The sequence below is a fragment of the Lasioglossum baleicum genome, chromosome 12 (assembly GCF_051020765.1).
Source record: "Lasioglossum baleicum chromosome 12, iyLasBale1, whole genome shotgun sequence".
Classification (NCBI taxonomy): Eukaryota; Metazoa; Arthropoda; class Insecta; order Hymenoptera; family Halictidae; genus Lasioglossum; species Lasioglossum baleicum.
In genome coordinates this window covers 5,091,637-5,115,041 of record NC_134940.1, presented here as the reverse complement: position 1 = coordinate 5,115,041, position 23,405 = coordinate 5,091,637, and the positions used below count along the sequence as shown (strand labels likewise).

Genomic DNA, 23,405 nt, shown 5'->3' with positions numbered 1-23,405 from the left:
GAGGGTTTTCTCCCCTCCACGTTTCCCGAGATTTTCCTCGGAGACGATTTCTCCACATACCGATTAGTCCTGCGAACTTATAGGTGTCTCGAAACCTCCCTCGATCGACTTCTTTTATGGTTGCGTGTCCAATTCCCGGTCCAGAGAAACCGTGGAACGCGTCGCGAATTGATTCGCAAATCATGAATAATTCAGGATGTTTTAGCGGTTATGCTAGAACATTGCGTTATGCTCAATTCAAGACATTCGTCATAACATATAGCTACCATAGGTTGTACGACGATGATCAATATTATTTACATTCAATTATGGACTGGCGAATTCTGGAGAAAATGAAGTACAAATTTTCTGAATCGATTGTAGAAAACAAAAATTAGAAGGCAACTAAAAGAATAACATTCATTTTGCTTTCTAACGTTCAAAAGGGTTTCGCATGAAATGAAGACAGTGGGTTCGGTTAAGTTTCAATTTATTTACAAACGTCGCGTTATGTTACAGCAATAATTAACAATAATTACGTGCGTGACGTCTCAGTGGTGGGGGTGTTTTCGGAACGCAGAGCGGCGTTTCCAGGTAAAATGTGAAACTCGACGGATTATACGGTCTCTACTTCGTTTTCGTTCACGGCAACGCGAATGGCCGAGGAACTTACGTGAATAACTGTAAAGATATGTTTTCCTATCCTTTATAGAGATACGCTTTACATTATATTTAACGCGTTGGCGTTCCCGTTGGCATGACCGCGCAACGTGTCACGGGACGCTCGCCGATTTCCTACGATCGTTACGATTTAGTATACATTTTTCTTCTCGCTTTCACACGCACACACACACTCTCTCTCTCTCTTTCTCTCGCTCTGTCTCTCTCTTTCTCTATGGGCGAAAGTGTCCGCGGGAAATTAGTCTCCATTCTGGTCTGCTGACAGCACGCGTCGGTCTTTGTGTTGTCGGTGTCGAAATTTCGGTGAAAATACGGTGGAACGGTCCGCTCGCGAAACATTTTCGCAAAACGCGGACATGTGTGTGCGCGTCGATCGCGGAAAAATCGCCTCCGATAAAACTGCGACAATGCCCGGCCGGTTCATAACGAATTCAACAATTCGCTGGTAGAATGCAAACAATTTGCGCGAGATTGAACGGTTTTATTCCTATTGGCCGATTATTCGACGACACGCCAAGCCGAAGCCGTATCCCGAGAGCCCTGCCTCGACCGTGATTATAGACTGTCGCTTTAATTGCAAACTTTTCGATTAATTATGGTACATATTCGCCTGGAGATTCGCAAACGAGAAGCAGCTTTGCAAGCCTTGTCGCTTTTCTTTCATTCGCTTCAACAAAAAAGAAAAGGGAAAATAGCTTTTGTCGTTTGTTGGGCGTGGAATTAAACAAATATAGTATTGTTGTAAAATACCACCCCGAGCCTCGACAACCAGTAAAAACTTAACATCGAACGATTCACATTTCTAAAATGAGAAAACAATTAATAACGAGATTATACAACATCGAGATATCACAAGAGCGTTCCTCCTCAATTTCAACGGATTCGAACGAGAGATAACGTTCGCGCAAGCAATTACAAGCGGAGGAAGACGAGTGCGCGAAGAGAAAGGGAGAACACCGTCGAGACTTTCGCGTGGGTTTGCCGAAAGAAACAGGAAAATATTGGATAGTTGCAGTATCGATGCGCAACGCCGGCCGCCGGCAATGAAATCATCTCGCGAGAGGGATGGCGACGCGGGGGTGGCGGTTTTGGAACGCGTACACAGGTCCGCTGTCGCATCTACGTTAGCATTCAGAATGTTTGGCTTATTTCGCATGGCCGGCTCCCAAAGAAGAGATTTGCCTCCGCTCTCTCTCCCGAAGAGATTTTTTTTTCTCCTGCCCGCGTTACGAGAGCCCGCTCTTTCTATCCCCGTGTATGTATGCATGTATGTGTACTTGTATGTGCGAGAGACCGTCCTCTCTCTCTCCACGCTTTGGCTCGCGTGTGCGGTAATATGTGCCACGAGAGGGTTGGTTATCTCATCAAAATTGGACTCTTCTGGCATCCTGCGCCGCCTCTGTGTACACGCTTTACCAGAAAAGACCCTTTCGCCTCTCTTTGTGGGATTTCGGCCGTGGCGAGTTATCGATTCGGCTTTGCTATCCCACCGACAGGCTCGCATAACGAATTCTTTGCGAATGCACACGGACCCCCTCTTCTACACCCCACAAACCCCTTCCCTGGAGCCCTCTTTTCCTCGGTCTGCGAAAGGGGTAGCACGACTCTCCCGAAAATCGTGACTTTCTGCAAACTTCAGCATCTTCATATTCTGTAGATAACTGTAGAAAAGATGGCAGCCGGCGTTCAAATTATCACACAACGCAACAGGCTTCTTTCTGGAAGGTTCTTAGAAGATCCTGCCACACATCTACTTCTTACTCTGTCTTCCTTAAGCTGGACCCTCCAGTAGCTTCATCCAAGCCTCCATTGTTGCTCCCGGCGTCCCGAGACACCTTCAAGTCCGAAGCACGGCAGAGATGATGGTCACCACGCAATCACAAAACACATTCTCTCAGGTCTCTCCAGGATTTACGTTACCCACATCCATTGCACATTCTTCATCCCCTCTGTCCGTGTCCCTAGCTTCTTCGATTCATCAGGAATCACTGTACATTGGCAATGTGGATGCTCCTCGACCTGGCCATGACGGAGTTTCTCTGCTGATCCTCCTGGAACTGAACCTCGTCCTCTTTTGGCGCGGTTAGGTTGGTGACGGTAGCTTGGGGTATGGGTGACAGCATAGGCGGGACCCTCCACCAATCCGTGGTCGGCCATCCAGGTGGTACCAGGTTCCCCCGGAAGTTGAAGTCCGGGAGAACCGGAAGCGGCCTTCATATGACGTGTCCTCTATGCGCGCCCAAGTTTGAACTTGAAGACGTTAGGTTCTGAACGGAAAAAGCGTTCTCCACCTTGGTAGACGTTGACAGGGTTGTTGGCGGGGCAGTGTGGCTGATCTTCTCGGTTTGTTCTGTCGGCGATGACGATGACGAAGAGGAGAAACGATCCTGGGATCTGTCTTCCTGATGCCTGTCCACCGATGGCGAGAAACTCTCCTCTTCCAGCTTCCTGTAGCGAGACTCCTCCCTGCTGGAGTCTCTATCTGAAGGAAAACCATCGTCATCGGGTTTCCCTGGGCTAGGGAAAGATCTCTCTTCAAGTTTTGTAGGCAGATACGTCCTCTTAGGATCCTTCGGGGGACTTGGACAGCCACAGTTAGGCTGCAGACACGCTGCCGTCGATAGACTTGGCCAGGACATCGTCTGATGACTCGAGTAGAACGTGCTACCCCCGTATAAAGCCTGGAACGCTAAATCCGCCGCTAATTTGCCACCGTTGAATTCCTCGCCCAGCTTGTGCTGGATCGGGTACAGCGGATACGGAAAGGGCGGGAAAAACCGAGGGATCTTCAAGTCCTCGTGGCTCATCAGCGTGTGATGCGAAGGGGGTGCTAGCGGTGGCAATAAACCCCTCGATATGTTGCCCAGGGTTTCACCTGAGGACATCAACGGCGATATCGAGAACCCGAACTTGTTCTCCTTCTTCACCAGAGACTTCGGCTTCCGGCGGGGACGGTACTTGTAGTCGGGGTGCTCCTTCATGTGGAGTGCTCTGAAACCAAAACGTTGGTACTGTTGATCACAATCGAATTTTTGCGGTTTCGTCTTGCCGGTGGCTTTTAAAATTGTTTCAGTTGGACGATCATATTCCTTTTCTGTTTAAGATGATGCGAGCTCAACAGAAAAGTTGGAACTGCCCGAAGAAATGTTATTTGAACTTTTCCACGGACAATTTCATCCCCTGCCGCCGCAAATCGCCCGTAGAATCTGCAATCGTCAGGTCGTAGGGGTAGTTTGCTCTCGAACGTTCCAGGGGTGAGGTTAATCGAATAGTTTCATGATGGGGAACGGCAATAGTTTTCCGAGGGGTTGTAAGCATAATCCAAGTACCGTTTAATCGCCGACAATGAACTGCACTATGTATAATTCATGAATAGTATTCTAAACAAACTATTAATTTCCAATTATTCTCGTTCCGCGTGAACAGGTGAAATTCTAGCGAGACCTCGATGACGAGAACGAAATAGTGGTCTCGGGAATCTTCTTTTTTGGTTAGACAATGCATGCAACGGTATCTACCTCCGATAATCCAGGGGCGAGCGTTATCGCGGGAAGAATCGCGCGACGAGACACTTCAGAATTCAGTAAACTTTGCTCTCGACACCGTTATCCGTACAAAGGGACGTATTATCATGGTGCTAGAACACGATACGGGGCCACCCTGGGTATTTGTAGTAAATATCTTGTACACACACCCCGGGCTCGGGGCTTCGCAGGGCTGTTGAAAGAGTGGGGCCGTGGCGAGGGAAGAGTCAGAGCGCCGCGTGGTATCTCCGTCGCATAATACTCCATTATGTATCCAAGAGGCGCACAAACGCAGTCCTTATTTATGCTTCGCCTCGTGTAGATAAAAGAAAGCGAGAGAGACGACGCGACGCGACCGAGGGAACTCTTCTTTTCTCTGCGCAAGACTCGCCTCGCGGCGAATCCTCCCGGAAACGACTGCACAATGGGCCACACTCGAATTATTTCGAGCACTCTCGCGAAGGGATTTTGATTTGATGCAGTTCGATGGCTGATATTGGACATGTGTTTGCACGTTGTCTAAATCTGTACGCTGTAATGATTCCTCCCGCCGCGAAACAAATTCTATAAAATGCGTATGCGCATCTACATTTCGAGGTAAATGTAAAAAAAAAAGAAACAAGAATAAATACCTTACAATGAACGGATTAAATAAATATCAGGAATTCTCGCGAGGTATCGATAGAAAAATCAATCGAGTCCGACGAACGCTCGCGATCAGTGGTTTCGCTAGATCAAAATGCGAATAGTGTGGAGGCGGAAGAGATGAACGCAGGAAGAGGGGGTGGAGTCAAAATTTTCCGACTCGCGAACGAAATCCGAAATTTGGGTTCCTCGCGAGAGTGACGCAGCGGAATAATAATTCCGGGACAATGTGTCCCGGCAGATAGCACAAAGCGTAAATCAGCATAAACATCGGTAAAGTCCCGCCGACAATAATTCAGCATAAATGCATAAACATCGGGCGTAATCTTTACAATTCGCTGGGAGCCCCCCGACTCTCTTTCTCTCTCTCTCTCTCTCTCACACACACACAACCACCCCGTCACCACCAACGGCAGCAACCACCGTTCCCAGCATCCACCACTTCCAACCGCGCGATAAACAACGCGTTATATCATATCGGTGGACATAAGCCGCGCGGTAGCTGCGCTCGCGGCCCCCGCAACAAGAAACAATAACAATTAGTCACGATTGTCCGCCGGTGCTCCGCGAATGTCATTAGTGTAACGATTCGTCATAAATGTCATTGTGCCGCAACGACCGGCGGACTTTCGCGATCCCACCGCACGGTGAACTTTCGCGCATTCGACTAGCTCCGGACCACACGGCAACGAGACGTTCCGCGGACACCATTATGGCGTCGACATGTCCAAATCTGCGATGGAATTGTCCATTGTGCAAAACTAATTCTGTTTGATACGCGTTAACGTTAACGTAGTCGAGGTGCACGGTTTTCATGATTTCAGTCTTGGTTTGTGCCATTCAAGTTTTTCTGTATCAATCTTCCGTTACGTGTTTTTCAACCTATCCGTTCGAGATCAACGCCGATTTTTCTACTGGACTTTCTTTTCAGATATCCAAAAAATGTTAACACTTATTGTCGGGGGCGCTCAAGACACATCAACCCCCTCGTAGTTCCTCCATTTCCGCGACACCGTTTTAATTCTCCGTGTTTGCCTTCTCGCTTGCCGGCGGGTTCGCCACGAACGAAAACGAGAATGAGAATGAGAACGAGAACGAGAGACAACGGCGTAGAATCTGGCGAAAAGAGGGTCGGAGGAGGGAATCATCGGACAGGCAGCAGCAGTGGCATCGGCACAGCCAACGAGCAGCCGTGAGGGTGAAAACGAGAGGGTGCGAGGGGGGTGGGGTGGTTCCAAGGGGTAGGGGCCAGCAGAGGAGCGCGCAAATCCTTTTAAATCCACACAATTGCGACAATGGGGCTTTATTTGTTATCTCGGGGGCCACATTGTGAGTCGCCGTGAACGAACGGACAGATTACGTCGGGCCAGTGACGGCTCGGCTCCAGGGGAACCCGTTCCTACCGGGGACAAGGCTCCGAGGGAACGACTTTTATCGGGGCCCCTCTCCTCTCTTTATTTTACGACCGTCCACCCCTCCGATTCTCAACCGGCTTCCAACGCTTTTCCCGCCGTTACCAAAGTCGTCACCGACGTCGCCATCCGCCAGAAAAGCGGATTCGCTGTTACACATCTCTCTCTCCGCCCGAAATTTTCCTCCTGCTGCTGATATAGCCCCCCTCCCCTTTCTAGCCTCTAGCAGATCCCCGTTGCAACCACCCCTGCGACGATTCTCCTGAGAAACGTCATTCGTGGTTGAAATATTTCGAAATCTCTGAATCATTTCCACGGCTGAAGAGCAGCTGGTTTTTATTTTGATTCTCAACGGGGCGGTGGAGAAAATGGGGGAGGTCTTTGAGCGATTACGATTTGATGGTGTCTGAAGCTGTAGTTCGTCTGTCGTGTTTACAAAAGGTGGGTATTTCTCTTTGTTCGTTTTATGGCAGTGATTTTTTATTATTTCGTTTCCAGGGGTAGGTTTACGTACGGTAACGCAAGAATTAATTTTGGTAATCGAAGAACCATTTCCACTAAAGGGGTGGTCTTGCAAATGGTTATATCGGAAGCATTTATTTCGCGCGCTTCAATAATTTCCCCGTAACAATACTGTCCATTCAACAACGGTAAAGAAGTTATGGTTCAACGGTACGCAAGGATTTAGGCACAGAATGTGGATCGTCGGAAACTGAAAAAAGGAAGAGAGAATAGTGGATCGGCACATAGCGCAACACTATCGACAGGCAATTTTCTTTTCTTTTTTTGTTTTACAGATCGTTCACGGTCATCAAGGGAAAAGCGGATTCGACGTTACACCGAACCGATAGAAACCGGCAGAGCCAAATCGATTCATTTTTTTTTTTCACTTTTCGATGTGTGTGGAAGTGGGTGAAAAAAAAAACGGATCCGCCCCCCGGTGAAACGCGCACTTGGCAATTGAAAGCGAATCGACGGTGACGCGTTTCCGAAGAAACGACTTTATTATTCCATTATTTATTTTACGAGCGGCCATCGTCGCGGCGGCTGATTCCGCGAGAGTTTATATCCGACCACGGCTGCTTCCTATCAATTGCCTATAACCGGCAGTTTTTTGCTTTGGGAAACTGTGATAAAGCTCGACTCAGTCATTCCCGCGTCGTACTTTTCAATTAAAGCTTATTCCCCTTCTATCGCCCCCCCTCCCTTTTCCTTTTCCATTTTACCAGTCGTTTTTGACGAGCCTCTAATTTGAGGCGTTTCGCTTTTCATTCGTTCCTTAATCCATAATTGCATAATCCGTAATTATTCGAGACAACATAAACGCGCGGCCATCATTTATTCATTTGTCATATTAATTCCGAAAACGTTTGTCGGGCAACTAACAAGAAACACACGACTCATTTATGGATTATACAAATACATATTTTTTGGATTAACGCGTCGTCATGAATAATATTTACCCAGTACAAATCGAATCGATAAAAACCGGTGCAAATAGATGTGAACAGATTCATTTGAATTTAAAAATGCAAGTCGGTCATCGTAAAACAAATCGTGATTTTAGTAAACATAACTGAAAGGAAATTCAAAAATCCTTTATAAATTACACGAGGGGAATAAATAGTCGATGGATTAACACTCGATCATAAATAATACTCATCCAGTACGAATCGAAGCGATAAAAATAAAAATCGATTGGTACTCGGCCCTGAATTCTTTATAATAAAACTAACGATTCCAACATCTATTCTTTCTGTGCAATTTAGACAGAAATGATCTTAATAAATGTAGCTGATAATGTGGTGCGCAAGCTGCAATTCTCGCCGAGAAAATTCGCTCGGATTTTAATCTCGCCGAACGAGCCCGGTAATTAAACCGGAGTAGACGATAAAAATATTGAAATCTCTTGAACCTGTTCTCCGTTCGCCGGACTAAATAAACTCATAACAATGATTAAATATTCAGGGCCGTAATAAAGAGCTTGTCCCCTCTACCTCCATAAATACCACTTACTTCACCCCTATTCCACCCCTTAGCTTAGTGCAGCACGGCCCTTAGCTTTCGTAACAATGTACCGTATTATGAACTACGGGGGTCCCCTCCTTTTCTCGTTTCGGATTCACCCCCATCATCGGTTATTGCAGATACGCCTCGATGCGATAATTCCGTGCGGACGGCCGCCGCGACTAAAGAGCAATTAGCGTGCAAAGGAAAAATCGCCGAGTCGATTGCAAACGATACGGACCGCTTTGACGAATGAATTCAGGGCCTGTGAAGATTACAATCGATGAATGCGCCGATAATTGGGGAACTTACGATCAATACTCTTTTCCCTAAACTTCAATCTTCCGTCACACTATCCCCCTTCATCTTCTCTTGCACATACAATCACACGTTTATACTGAATTTAATATAATTAATAAATTAAAGATTTTAGCATGCTAATTGTTTGATTGGACAAATGCATTGGTTTAGCAGTTCAAAAGCCGAAAAGAGAATATGATCACCCGTGGTTTTCATTCATTTTCAATAAACATCAAGAAAGGGTTAATTATAATTATAGATGATCGATTCTCACCGTAAGCGTTTCGCTTCGTCGATGAAAGGTCGCTTCTCGCTCTCGCTGAGCAGCTTCCACTCGGCTCCTAGTCTCTTCGAGATCTCCGAATTATGCATCTTCGGGTTCTCTTGTGCCATTTTCCGTCGCTGTCCGCGAGACCACACCATGAACGCGTTCATCGGCCTCTTGATGTGCTCGTTGTGCAGCGTTTTCGACGACATGTCTGCTGTGTGTCTTCAACCCGTGTCAAAAGACTTCCTTATCGTACAATCTATATCTCTCAATTGTTCCCTCCCACAAGTCTTCTAGCTTCGTACCGATTCACTGGCAGAAGTGATCTTTTCCTCTCACCGACCTCGTGCATCATTGTCCGAGTACTCAGCTGTTTGCAAAGGTTCAAAAGTCGAAACACAGCACCTCGTGGAGGCTGCAATCACGTGGCCGTCGAAACCACCAAATCTCAGCACCACACGATCCAAATACTCAACTACTGCAACCACCGATCCAGAAAACTTAACTTCTAAGGACCATCTAAGCTCTTGATAGACTTCAAAGATAGACTCTTCAAAATCCTCCAAGCCAGTTCACTCCTCACGTTCTTGAGAATTTTCCTTTTTGTCCCTCCTCAAATTCGATTCGCTCACAGGATCCTTTTCCAGGGTCATTTGTGAGGTATCCTTTAAACGCCCTGCAGCATCCTGTCGGATGACGATGCTCGCAATACGGAGTTTGGGTTAGTTGTGGGTTAGCTGTTGGTCCCACGTGTTGAAGAACGGGAAACACCAGAGAGTAGAGGAGTTGCGTGATTGATGCTGTGTCGAGGACTGGCAAGGATCCAGCCAGGACCTCTCCGGTGTCGAGTCTGGGATGAGCCAGGGAGGAATCGAGACCCGTGTAGTAGCTGGAGCCCCGTGGGACGCGGTGGAAACAAGGATCGGCCAACCAGGAATGTTCCTCCTCTCCCACTATGGTCTGCGGCTGACGGGCATCCACGATTGGCTCCTCCGCAGACATGGCGGACCGAGGACACAGCCGCGATCAACAGGTGGAGATGCCTCCTCTCTCTTTCTCCCGTTTCTCTCTTTCCTGCTACGCTACAACTCTTCACCGGCGCGACAAGCAGCCACGAGTATGTTTCTCTGTTACGCAGATTATCGTATACCACCCCACTTTTTCTGACCTTTTTGCGCGACGCCGATGGTCAGCCCGTTTCCGGGACATTGATGGCTCGAGACAATGACACTCGGCCAGAGATCCCGCGGATTTAAGTGGAATAGGTCTACTAGTGGACGGACCTGATCTACCTGCGAGACCTCCTTTTCGACATTCGATACTCGCGGATCTTTGTTTTTATTGTTTTACGTCGCTTCTTCAACTGCTATGATTATTAAGCGACGGGGCTTACAGTTTAAGGTGGGTTCCGAACAGAGATGGGCGTTACTTGGCGAAACATATATTCCAAATACTATTTAGTATTTTAGATTTCATTTTGCTTGAAGAAAATAGTATTTTAAATAAGATATACAATTTCGAAAATAAAGTATTTCTATTTTAACAATCTGAACCTCAAAATAAAATATTTCTATTATATTTCAACAATGTGTGTGTGATCGAGAAAATAAAATATTTCTACTTTAATCATTTGAAACATTCTGAGAGAGAATCCGCATAAGCATACACTCTGTCTTATCGTTAAGAAATTATTAGCACTCACACAAATGTATTGAATTCGAACCATTATTTTCAGCAGTAATATTTAAAATTGAAATTGAAAATAAAGACAAAATACAAATATCTTCAATATTCTTCAAATAAAATGCTATTTTCAAAAAAATTACTGCCTCAAATAAATTATTTTATTTTCAAAAATTACTGCATCAAATAAATTATTTTATTTACAAAAATTATTGCATCAAGTAAAATATTTTATTTTCAAAGTTGTACACATACTTCAACATAAATAGGATTATATATATATTTATTATTTACTATTTAAAATACTATTTTCTCCAGCTCTCTGGTTCCGAATCACCCACTTGCGGATTTGGTTGGGGGCGGTCCGTTAACACTTAGCCTACCAACACCGGTCAAAATGACCGGTTCCAGGTTTTTTATTTTTTAATTAGAAAAATAATAAAACTGATTTCATAAGAAACGATTAGACACAAGGTCTGAATAAAATCAATCTGGTTATTTTTATAAGGGAACATGTACTAGTTACTTTTAAGGCTCGGTAGGTTTAGTGTTGCATGTTTCATTCCAAATCACTTTCCAAAAATGCATGTAGTACAAGTACATACAGGGTGTCCTAGCTGTATTGAAAACAATGGTCATCATTTCAAACATTTAATGAAATAAAGTAGTTCAATCAGATTAATTAGTGTAGTAAATTAATCACTGACAATACGCAAATCACTGCAATGCTACTGGATTTTTCATACCCAAGGTCACACGAAGGTCATTGTATAATATGTCATTGAAGAGGACTTCACCCCTACTATTACTTAGCGATAAAAAAGATATAGTTCCATTAAAAAAAAATTGATAACCTTGATATCTAGAAGAAAATGATCTTGGAAAAAGTTTTTTCCCAATCATTAGCCCCTTCGGTTAGGTTAATATTGTCCTATAACGTTTTTTTTCTATTACTAAAACTAAGCCCGATATTCAAGGTGGTCAATTTAGCTGGAACACCCTCTATATTAAACCCTATGATAGGATAATAAACATCGCTTTTCATAAGGAATATAGATATGATTAAATATTTTTGAGAAAGTAAAAGTGTAGCACCTTCGATCAATTTTGTTTACGGACCACCTTTTGTCCACATGGAACGCAGACATTTTTTCCCCCACTTTGTTCGTCCAGTGAACGAGAAGAACGTGCTACGGCACTTTTCGAAATAAATGTTATCAGTCGTGGCAATGTCTTGCTGGAAGAAGAAGCCGGGGAAAGGGGGTGTAAAGGGAGACGTGGGGCTGAAGACGTCTCCAGTGATAAGACGATAAAGCGAGGAGGTGTAAAACGAGACAAGAGGGCTGTGTGTTAGTGGTAACATCTCAACGAATTCCATCTTTCATAAACCAGCGGCTGTATAGCCCTGCGATTGAATTTCCGGACGGTTTCGGGATAGCCATTTGTCAAACAATGAACGAAAAATATGATTTTCAAACTTTTAGTCGAAGCTGTCCATTTTTACAAGTAATACGTTTGTTCGGGAATTTTTCGAACACTTGAAGAATACATGGACGACGAAGAATGACGAGTGAAGATTTTTAAAAACGATGTTTGATAAGATATAACTAGACTGCGGATCTTTATGCAAAATAAAAGATGTTTGCATTGATTGCAGGACACAGGAGCCAAATAAAAATTGTATTCTTCCTTTAATGATCGTATTAAGCTGAAGCTAACGCATTGATGTCCTTAAATATTTATTACATATCCACTGTTTTAAATTGTACGTACTCTTTTTTGTCATAAATGCATAAAATCCGCAGTCTAGATATAATATTAAAAAAGATTGTGGTAATCATTTTAAAAAGAAATTCTACTCTTCATTTTCAGATGACGTCCATGTACATTTTGTCTTTAATTTTTCATTAATCGCGTGACTAAATAATAAACGAGGCTTAAACGTCGTTTATTCTATAATGATTGATCAACGACAGTTTATGCTGTATACTAAACTGTCGGCAACGAACGAAGCATTTGTTTCGCCGCATTTTTGTCACTAAGATGAGCCAGAGATTAGAAAGGGGCGGCTGCGAGGAAAATTGACCGTGCGACAGACGGAAGCGAATCAATGGCAGAAAGAAAGAAGGGTAGGCACGAGGGGTTCGTCGCTCGGAGATTATCGAAGGCAATCAGCTATTTGTTCTGTTATTAACTCAATCATAAATTCGGTGCACGACGACGGTGCACGAGTAGCTGCGGTTCGACTGTCATTCTGCCGGCGTGCCTTTATCACCCCCTCGTTACACAGTCCCCGTTATTCATGGGGCGTGAACACGATTTTTATCAGTCATCGGCGAGAAGAAAAGGGGACTCGCGTCTCTTTTCAAGGTCTGGGTTAGGTCGGCCAGCCGGGACCCTTATCTGTACGCCGATACTTTCAATTAGTCAATATCAGCTGCAAACATCGCGCCCTCTTTCGCGAAATGTTCCTTCGTCGAATTATCGCTGGGCGTACTTCGTCGACACTGTGTCTCAGTCGGTTGAATTTTCAATTTACGCGCGACACAGCTTCTGTGAAATAAGGTATTCTAGTCTAGAACAGATCTTGCATATAATTTTTTGAAAAAAATAGAATGTTTTCGCCACAAAGGGACCAAGACATAGCGCCACCCTAGTGTTCAAAATCCTGCAGACAGCACCTTGAAAAACAGAGACGAGTGAGAAACTAAAGAAGAAACGCAAAGGAAGATCCGTTAAGTGACTTTTCCACGTTCGCGTTTCTGGCGATAGCAATGGCACGACCGGGTGGGGAATTTCTCTATCGGCTGGCCGTCTCTCTTCATCGTTGCTCACCTTCCGTTATCGTCTTGGTCTCTCTTCAGGGCGGTGGGGTGCCACGCGACCGCTGATTATACCATTCATCGCGCAGCGTGGGCCAAAAGAGGGTTGCAAGCGGACTCGTAAACGTCGTAGCATCCCCTCGAACCTCTCTGTACCCCATCGCAGTGTACCCACTTTGGTCTTGGTGCCTACTACTGGCCTTGAATGCTCCCTCATCAATGAAACAATTCGGCTTTCCGGCCGCTCATCGCCGACGGCTCCTTAATTTCAGCGGCGCGGATGCTGCTTTCCCGGGTCCTTCTTCTTCGATCAATTACCTCTGTTTGTATTTGTTTGCCGATTGATCTCGCACGGGTTCGACGCCGGTCAAGGTTCTGGCTGGCTTGAACATTGGGGAATAATTTGAACGGCAACAGTTTGCTTCATAAGCAAGATTATCTCTATACATATAATAAAAATCAAATGCTGTTCGTTGGTCACGACATCACGGGAGAACGGCTGGACCGATTTGGCTAATTTTTTTTTATACGTTCGTTGTAGTCCGAATCAGGTTTTTAGATTTAAAAAAATTGGAAAAGTATCACGGAAAAATGGAAAATTCAGGAAAAACTAAAACTGCTTTTAGAATCATATTTCAATACAACAACAAAAACGAACATCGCAGCTTTTAATCAATATTTCAATAGAAATTTACATTATCGACGTTTGTTTGCATTATCGACATTATAAACATTCGCTAGTTAGTTAATTTCGAAGCTCGCAAAGCGAGCGAGCAACAACTCCCCTCTAGTTTAATATACAAATCTTTACAATCTATACAAAATTAAGTCACAAAATTTGAAAAAATTAGGAAATATAAATATAGGATATTTTGGTCAGATTTGATTCACGTGTTCTCTACATTAGAAGAAATTAGTAAGTACCATTTTTATTCCATAATATCGGTCCTTTAATATCAAAAAAGGTCTGCATCCATCTTTGAATGCGTGTCCGGCGACTTATGGACGGGAGCGTAAATTGATAACGCAACGCAAAGACAATGGGGTGGTGTGAATCACATGGGTGGTTTCGGCAGATGAAATTTTCACGGCCACCGACACCGGGTCCTCAAGAATATCAAAGAACACTTTAAGGGATCGTCGGTGGTCAAATGGCAAGATAAGTGTACGTGCGTGGCGTGGCAGTAGGGGGTTGAACGGGGTGGTTCGAGAGGGGGTGGTTCACCGTGTAGCCGGGTTTATGATACATTCAAGTCACATACGACGGTCCCCGAGCCCCTCTGCCGTTCGATGTATTCATCGTATGTAACCCGAACGGGACTCCATAAAATACTACCCTTCCACGCGATTTTGTTCGGCCGAATAAGTTATTGTAGCGTGCTCTATTTTGATACGGCGACGCCTGGCCGACCGGCCGCACGCTGAATACCGAATACGCGGTATATATATGTATATACATATAATACATACACAGATCTATATGTATACATAGTAACGTACATATATATATATATAGATATATATATTCGGCCAAACAAAGTGGAATTCGATTTTGCCGGGCCTCGAGGAACATTCGTTCGCGCGATACGGACAATCGAGTCTCGTTTACGGGGAACGCCCTCACGCCGGGTCCTCTTCTTTTATCTTTCGACTCGCGACACCCCCGGTCACCTGTGCCGAGCTCGCTCTCCTCTGGATTAGGGGTGCGAATGATAGCCTCCTTTGTGGCCACCGTACAAAGTGCTCCCGTGTCTTTCTCCTGGAATTTGTTAACCATTTGCGGTGGGAGCGGTTATTTCGAACCGTCCACATTTTCTGCATATTTCCGCCCCACCATTTCCAGCCATCGATATCATTTTAGTATACCGATCGCTCCGACACCCCGGAATTAACATATGTCACACTGAACTGTTTGTAAAGGTTGTTCGAATGCGTCGTTATTTTAACGTGAACATTAATAACGTAAGATCGAGTCACCGGGAACCACGAACAGATTCATCTCTGAAACACACACACCCTTCTGAGGACCGGTGTTCCATTTACCTGTCTCTAGTAAATTGTCCTCCAGGCCCAGCTGCGCATCGACGAAAACAATGTCGCGTGGCATCATCGTCGCGATTGCTGAAGCGACAACAACAGTGGCCCGCGATGCCGAATGGTAAGAGGGACGCGCCAAGGGGGTGGGAATGGGTGCGTCGAAAAGCTCGCTGATTACTCCATTGTCGGGCCGGTTGTTTCAGTTAATCGCAACGCCCCGTCGCGTTTTGTTGTCCTTTTATCGCGCCGTTCTGCCGACCGGTCTCTGCCAACTGCATCCACCCCGATGCTAGCTAGGGTGCATCCTGAAATTCAAGGTAACGTCGACCCCGTCCAGGAATTCTTTAACCACGGACACTTCGCATCGATGACTAACCGAAAAGTTGGATACGGCCAAATTGATATTGCGACGATCATTTTTTAAATATTGGATAGGGGTGTGCGAGTACCTTCGGGTTCTGGTCGGGTCGGGATCCCAAAAGTTTGCAATATTCGGGTACTCGAAGTTAAAGTTGGGGCAAGTCTGTGATTAAAGCAGTGATAAATAACTCTGTGCATATTAACCCTTTGCAATTCGTTTTCGCCGATAATGCGATATTTGAAATATGAACTTTAAAACCACTGTCACTGCTACGGAGACACGGCTCTGTTTTGCTTACTAATATAGTGCTGGAGTTGTTGGTGTACTATATGAATCACTAGGCTGGAGTGCTAAGGGCTAAGATGTCCAATCATCGGTTGTAATAATATTTCGATTTGTAGTAAACACGGTTTACTAAACGCTGATTTTACCGCAGACTTGCTCCAACTTTAACTTCGGGTACCCGAATATTGCAAACTTTCGGGATCCCGACCCGACCCAACCCGATCGTTGCCCGACTTGACTCGAGGCTCGGGCACACCCCTAATATTGGACTACACGATTTGAACATTTTTGAGATGTTAACCATTTGCACTTGAATGGCCACTAAAAATTGCCATACCATTATTCAAAACAGTTTTAACATTATTAAATTTGTCTGTATTCTATAAATTGTAAAAAGCTCAACTGGTATACATAAGAAAACAGATTCAATTTGATGTGCACAATGTAAAAAAGATTACATAGAACAAAAATGATTTGGGTTGAAACAAATATCTTGATATTGGAATTCAAATTGCTTCGAGTGCAAAGGGTTGAAACAATTGGTTTGCTGTACAACGTGATAGTAAACGACATTGAATAAATTCAATCGGTAGTAGCGTGTTTAACGTTCTTTCTAAATATTCATTGAGGATTTGAAAGTCATTAATAAATAGAATGTACGACAGAGTCGTCCGACAAACGTTTATTAGAATCGTCATTTCTCATTGAACAAACAATGCTCACTGACGCAACAACTTTTACGTTCCCGTAACGCTATTACGTCAAAGACCCGGATCGATCCTCGGAAGACGTTATTCGCCTTATCATCGAGCAACCGTATCCCATACGATTCCGAGTGGCACAGAGGATTCTATAGAAAACGCGAGGCCGCTTCAATGACTAACATTCTGCTGACAACGTTCCACGGTGATAGATAACCGGGGGAGAGGCGCGGTATCGCGCCGTCGCGTCGGATTATCAATCATAATCGGAAAATAATTATCCACGGCCGACGAGTTCCGTGGAGGACGGTCGAGAATGGGGTATAGGCCGGCTCTCGTCTCGACGGTAAAACGGCACCTGAATCGCCGCTAATTGTGAGGAATGGTCCCGCGTCGATCGCTGATTCGACAGACGATATATGCTCCGGACTGCCCTCGCTCGATATTAGACTCCGTGAAGATGTGTGCTATCGAAACTGTTCACCGTCGCATAAAAACGCTTCCAGGTGCAAGACGATCGACAAGACGTCCGCGGGGAAACTCTTCGTTCGGAAAGCTGATCCTCTAATTATACTATTCCATTCCCCGACTAATAGAAAGCACGTAGAAGCGTCCAAAAACAAAATTTTATAGTTCAGGACTGAAAAATATATGTGGCCACAATTAATAGAAGTGGTCCAACTCAAAATCTGATAAAAATGGAAATTTTAATTTAATTTTTATATTTCTTTTTATTTCAACAATATATGAAATTCATTTAGTGTTAATATCCTCTCCTTTTTAACTTTTGACTTAGATCACATGAATGTACTATGTATTATATGTATAATACACTATACAGGGTGTTTATTTTAACTCGAACACTTGAATTATTTCCGCTACTATTAAAAGTAAGAAAAAATAACTAAATAGGATGTACATGGTTTTAAGGCGTGCATCAGATCAATCAGATGGTAATAAAAAAATCCTCTGTAGGTCATTTCAACGGTTTTTTCAAGGCCACCGCATTTTTTTGCATATTATCATGTATTTTTCATAATGTAATGTGGAAGTCGGCGTCAAGACGAATTCAACGACCTACCATGACCTTGAAGTGACCTTGAAGGCGAAGAAATCAGTTTTAGTTTGAAGAATACAAAAATAATAAAACGAAAAGGGTAATATCACCTTATTTTATTAGTAGCTCGAAACACCTTAAAACCATGTACATCCTATTTACTTATTTTGCCTTACTTTTGATAGTAACGGAAATAATTGAGGTATCGAATTAAAATTAACACCCTGTATATACATATAGTGTAAGGTATTATGGGTGCGCATGCTTGCATCAGAAGAAAGAGGATTAAAGCATAAGAGTATGACACCACCATGTAAAGAGATAGTAAAGTAAATCAAGGAAGTATTTTATGCGAACAAGCAGAGCGAAAATTCACCCCCGCAATCCTATTATAATCACCGAGAATAATCGAACAGCTATACACTGAAGGGAGACATCCCCGCATCATCAGAAACATCACGAATGACAATGACATCTCGTTACCATCGCTCGGTGTCCGAGGAATCCCAAAAGACCGCGATTCCTTCTTGGTGGATCGTCTCGGAGGTGTCCGGGGCTGCGATAGCCGGCGGCTGCTACGGGGTCTATGGGGTTTCATGGGGGTGAGGGCAGCGACCATTGTAATTTTGACGGTGCGCGACACAACAACGGAGTCCGGCTTGGAAAATAAACGACACGTGAGGAAGAACGAGCCGTGGCGAACGATTAAACGTCCGTCCGATGTCCATCAATATCGACTCTTAAGACGTTCTCCCGAAGGACGAGATTGCCGAAGGTTTTGCACGCGACCGGCAAAGATATCCAATAGCGGACAATGCTGGACTGTCGGCATTATGGGGGACATTGTCGCCGGCATGATATGAGCCCTGTTGCCTCGGGTATACAAGCAGCAATATCGTGGTCCACCTCCTTCGCCCTTTGTGGCCTCTTTTCGACGGTTAGATGGACCTCTCGGCTGGATGAAGTGGACGGTTTGTCTTTGTTGTAGCTGCGAGAGAGTTTGAAGATCGGATGCTGATAGAGGAATAACGATATTTGGAAGCAATCTTTATTTTGTTTACCCCGATCCTGCATCCGCCGTTTTGTGAATCTCAATTTTTATATTGTATATGTTCTGCTTAAACATGGCTCTTCACTTCAACTTACAAGTATGATTACGAGTACGACATGTTAGAATAAATATTTTATGCTTAAAAATGGCTCTTCACTTTAACTTACAAGTATGATTACAAGTATGATATGTTAGAATAAATATGTTATGCTTAAAAATGGCACATTAACTGTAACTTACAAGCACGATAACAAGCATGATATGTTGAAATAAATACGTTCTGCTTAAAAATGGCACCTTAACTTTAACTTTATTTTAACACATCATACTTGTACGATGCAAATCTTTCGACAAGGGTGCGAATAAGCCTTTTATCGGAGCGAGGCTGTACATTTTAAACGTACACAGTAAGCGAGTGTCTGTGGCTGGTTTGTCGTGACAACGGCCCTCTTTTCCAATTATCGATTCGATCGGCCCTTTCCGCCGCCGGGCATAAAAAAAAGGATTCACAATGGATGAAAACATACATTACAGTGTAATCTACATTCACACGTAGCTCTCGACCAGCGTTCCTCCCGCCGCGCGACAATAAAATCGAAATTAAATTCGCGGTGTACGTCATCGTTTATTGGGAAAAATCGCGAACGCGTTTTCTGCGATCGGAGGATTCAATGGAGCCGCGGTTGAATGGCCAATTAAAATAGATATAGAACAAGCTACATACATTATAGAAAACCTCTGAATGGCCGGAACGGAAACAATGCACTTTGTTGGTCATTTATGATTTCAGCATTCACGGTTTTTTTATCGAATTAGCCGGCAGATTTTAATTCCCGCCGAATGCATCAATTATTTTTATTTCTCGGGAACGTGTCGCGAATGCTGACGCTCTTTCGATGTGTGAAGATTTGTCAGCGTCTAAATTGTTTTCATTCGAAGTGAAATACTCTTTTTATGATTTCAATATCTTTTTGTGATATTGTTGTGATGTGATATTTCCAATGCATGTCAAGGGAATTTCTTAGAAGTCTTCCGTCCGTGTATTCTGTCTCGTAATCGTCAACCCCGGGATCGCCCTTCTTCCTTCCACCTTCGTCTGGTCTTGTGTAATCGATTTGCGGAAGTGCCGATAAGTAAAGCGTTATCGTGAGTCCTTCTGTGGGAAAGATAAACGGCCGAGCAGCTTGTCTTTCTTTCTTACAAAAAAAGAACTGTAGCAAAAGACGATTACTGTGACTCGAACCGTTATTTCCATGTCCACACATTCCTTTTCTGTCATATCAGCTGCCGCGCATCTCTAAAAAGAATACGTAGGGCCTAGAAAACAATTTGTATCAGTTAGAATACAATTTCAAAAACTTTTCTACTAAATATATTCTATATAAATCCTTGTCTAGTACGTAGGTATTGAATTGTCATTGTACTTTATAGTCGGTCGGTTTATCGATTACGCGATTCAATCACTGCCACCCTCGATTATTATAGTTTCATTAAATCAGACGCGAGCATTCCATTCATTAGCGCTAACAGTTTTAAATGGCCCGTAAAGGGCCGCGTTTTTTGATTCGTCAGCCTAAGGTATTGTCGAATGGGTTTGGATCCTGAATGCACGCAAACGAGGTCGATCTTTAATATTAGTTAGCAGAAACGGAAGGTAAACAATCGATCTAACAACCGTGCTCCGACTGCCAATCATGCGATCGAGTTACACTGTATCGTGCGAAGGTGAATAAGCACTGGCGATTTTGCTTTTATTCATTTGAATAAATATCTAAGAAATTGTACGAATTATATCGGTTCTATGTTTTCCATATAATTTGTAGCAATTGTAGAAAGTGTTCCTGTTTCGAAGAATCCGTTAATTCGACAATTTTCGACCAGAATGAAAGTCTCCGGTGATGATAGGATAATTCAGGGCATAAAAGGGTAAAATGTCTAAGGAATTGTACAAATTATATCGGTTCTATGTTTTCCATATAATTTGTAGCAATTGTAGAAAGTGTTCCTGTTTCGAAGAATTCGTTAATTCGACAATTTTCGACCGGAATGAAAGTCTCCGGTGAAGATAAGATAATTCAGGGCATAAAAGGGTGAAATCTTTCAGATTCGTTAGATAGTTTTCCCCCGGTATTTTTCCTTTCTCTTCGTTCCCCATCGATTCGTGGCCGCGTCTCCGGTTTTCCACGTCAATTCGGCAAATCTTTCGGCAAATCTTCTTACTCGATTCTCATTGGAACCCGTGCCGTTCATTCTTCCCCGGGGAATAACGCGTTCCTTCTTCGCGCTGCAGTAAGCCGCCGGCGTTATCCCGGCCGAGTTCCTTTTTCCAGGATACTGGAAGACAATTTTATATTATTGCATTATATTCCGCGGACGGGAAGACGGCGGAGCCTCGTGAAAATTGGCTCTTCCGAAGATTATCGTATTATCTGCCGTACAAGCGACTGTACTGAATGAAACTACTAAAGTTCATTTACAGGATCGCGTTTTCGTTGGAACAGCGAGCCGAGCTTCTTTAACCTGCTCGCTTATCATCGACAGTAATTAATCAACAGCGGATCTTTATGCAAAATAAACATTTTATTTATTTCTTCCATTAGTTATGTTACAATTTTAAAAATTTTTCAACAATTTTGTATTTCATCTAGAATCTTACAGATCCGCAGTCTAGTAATTATTCTTTTAATTTGCTAATTCTAATCCTGCGATGTAGGAGATTGGTTCCAGAAAACGAAAATTAAAGATTGTCTGGAAAAATGGAGATGTACTACCGAGACAGAAATGTATTCATGAGCTCAGGAAATCGTTCAACAATCTGCGGAATAAGACGGTCCGCAATTAAACTCGAGGAACGCGCGAAAGCGAACGTCTACGACAGTTCCATTTCCGTTATCCTCGTGAGACCTTAACTTACGATAATGCCGTACGAGCTTAAATATAAGAATCAGTCTTATTACAATCTATGGTTGGAATAATTGCACTCGAAATTTCCTGGGGCTCCATTAAAAAAAGATCCATTCAGGGCCCGCGCTAGGGGCGGGCAACCTGGACATTTGTCCGAGGCGCCAAAATTTAGGGGCGCCATTTTGGCTGTAAGTGTGAGAAAAATATTAAATATTTATAATACCCAGATATGAGTTAGATTGTTATAAATATTTATAACACCCAGATTGTTGAGTTAAATACCCAATTAATAGAAAATTTCACATTACGTAGAATTAGCAGAGAAAATTTCAGCAGTATCTGCGCTTTTGGGCAAAAAAGAAAGCCTAAGCAATGTACTGAGCTTAATTACAAAGTTAAATTTTATCCCAAATCTTACTATTGCTTTAAGAATATACCAATATATATACCAATAACTGTAGCAAATGGCGAAAGGCGTTTCACTAAATTAAAATTAATTAACAACTGTTTACGTTCGACTACTACACAAAATCGTCTTAATGGTTTGGCTATTTTGAAAAGATGTAATAAAAAAGTTTGCGGAACTGAAAGTAAGAAAAAAATGTTTTTTGTGATTTTAGCGTAGTTGATGTTACCTTGTTTTATTTTCAAAACAATGTCATTTCGATTGTTTGTGCAATAATACACATTTCTAATAGCATTTAAAAATGTAAAAAATTATATGGTTAACAATTTGTGGCTAGGTACAGATATTTCTTAATTAATTTCTACTGTTTTGTACTGCTTGATTTATCAATGTTACGTTATGTTATATGTTTCTTTCTAAATGTGTGCTTTTATTAAAATTTAAATGGAATGGTTTGATTTTTATTGAAAAGAAAAAGTATGTACCTCTACTTAAAAAAAATATATATTCTTAAGGGGCGGCAATTTGTCTGTTTGTCCGGGGCGACGTAACCGCTAGAGCGGGCGCTGATCCATTATCATATTCTCCCAGAGTCGTGAGTCGCAATATGCAATTAAATCTACTGCTGGATTATTCTCCTTAATTCAACAATATTATATATCATTCTGGACATTCCTACATTACTTATAATTTGTGTAATCGATAGGCGTAAATCAGATTGTTGATATATGTATGTAGACGATAAATGGTATACGACCAGCGTCAATAAGTTGAAATTCTATTTTCCACGGAGAGAATGGAAGATACGCCCGGGCAGATAATCATTGGGAAAAGAACGGAACCGCTTCTCCTTTTCCATATCTTGTTTTGCTGAATTACCGGGGTTGGTAGCAGCGGAGAAAAAAAGGGAGGAAGGCGAGAAGAAAAGAGACGAGGGTTGCTGGCACCGTAGCAGATAAAGTCGGCACATCGAACAGGAGAAACTGGCTGCGCATAAATGCCTCGGTAGAACGTGCTACGACGGTGACTGCGGAAATGAAGCAAATCGGTAGATACCATGCAGGAACATTAGAGTCACTATCATGCTGGCAGGCGTTTAGAAATTACCAGACAGTCATTTACGGCTGGCAACCTTCCTGCGAGAAGCGGCTGCTGCTTTAAAACATTAGCGGACTTTTTGCTGTCATTTTTTTTCGGCTGTATTAAAACTTTGGAAACTTCGAATCCAAGATCAAGATGTTGGAAACAGTAAAGGTAAAGAGGATACAGAAAATTCGATTTG

General features: G+C 43.3%; 1 protein-coding gene across 1 annotated transcript; it reads right to left on the bottom strand.

Annotated features, from left to right (window-relative positions):
* Positions 1-458: 458 nt before the first annotated feature.
* Positions 459-9,695, bottom strand: LOC143214251 (uncharacterized). Its single transcript, XM_076435021.1, has 2 exons — positions 8,823-9,695; positions 459-3,651 (listed from the first exon to the last, which is right to left on the bottom strand). The coding sequence occupies exons 1-2, from the start codon at positions 9,023-9,025 to the stop codon at positions 2,874-2,876; spliced, it is 981 nt and encodes a 326-aa protein (XP_076291136.1). The 5' UTR covers positions 9,026-9,695; the 3' UTR covers positions 459-2,873.
* Between the last annotated feature and the right edge of the window lie 13,710 nt (positions 9,696-23,405).

Bases quoted from the DNA above. Each gene is read 5' to 3' on its own strand.
- LOC143214251 (XM_076435021.1), bottom strand. From the start codon at position 9,025: ATGTCGTCGAAAACGCTGCACAACGAGCACATCAAGAGGCCGATGAAC. The intron at 3,652-8,822 runs GTGAGAATCGAT...TTTTGGTTTCAG, and splicing joins GACGAAGCGAAACGCTTACG to AGCACTCCACATGAAGGAGC.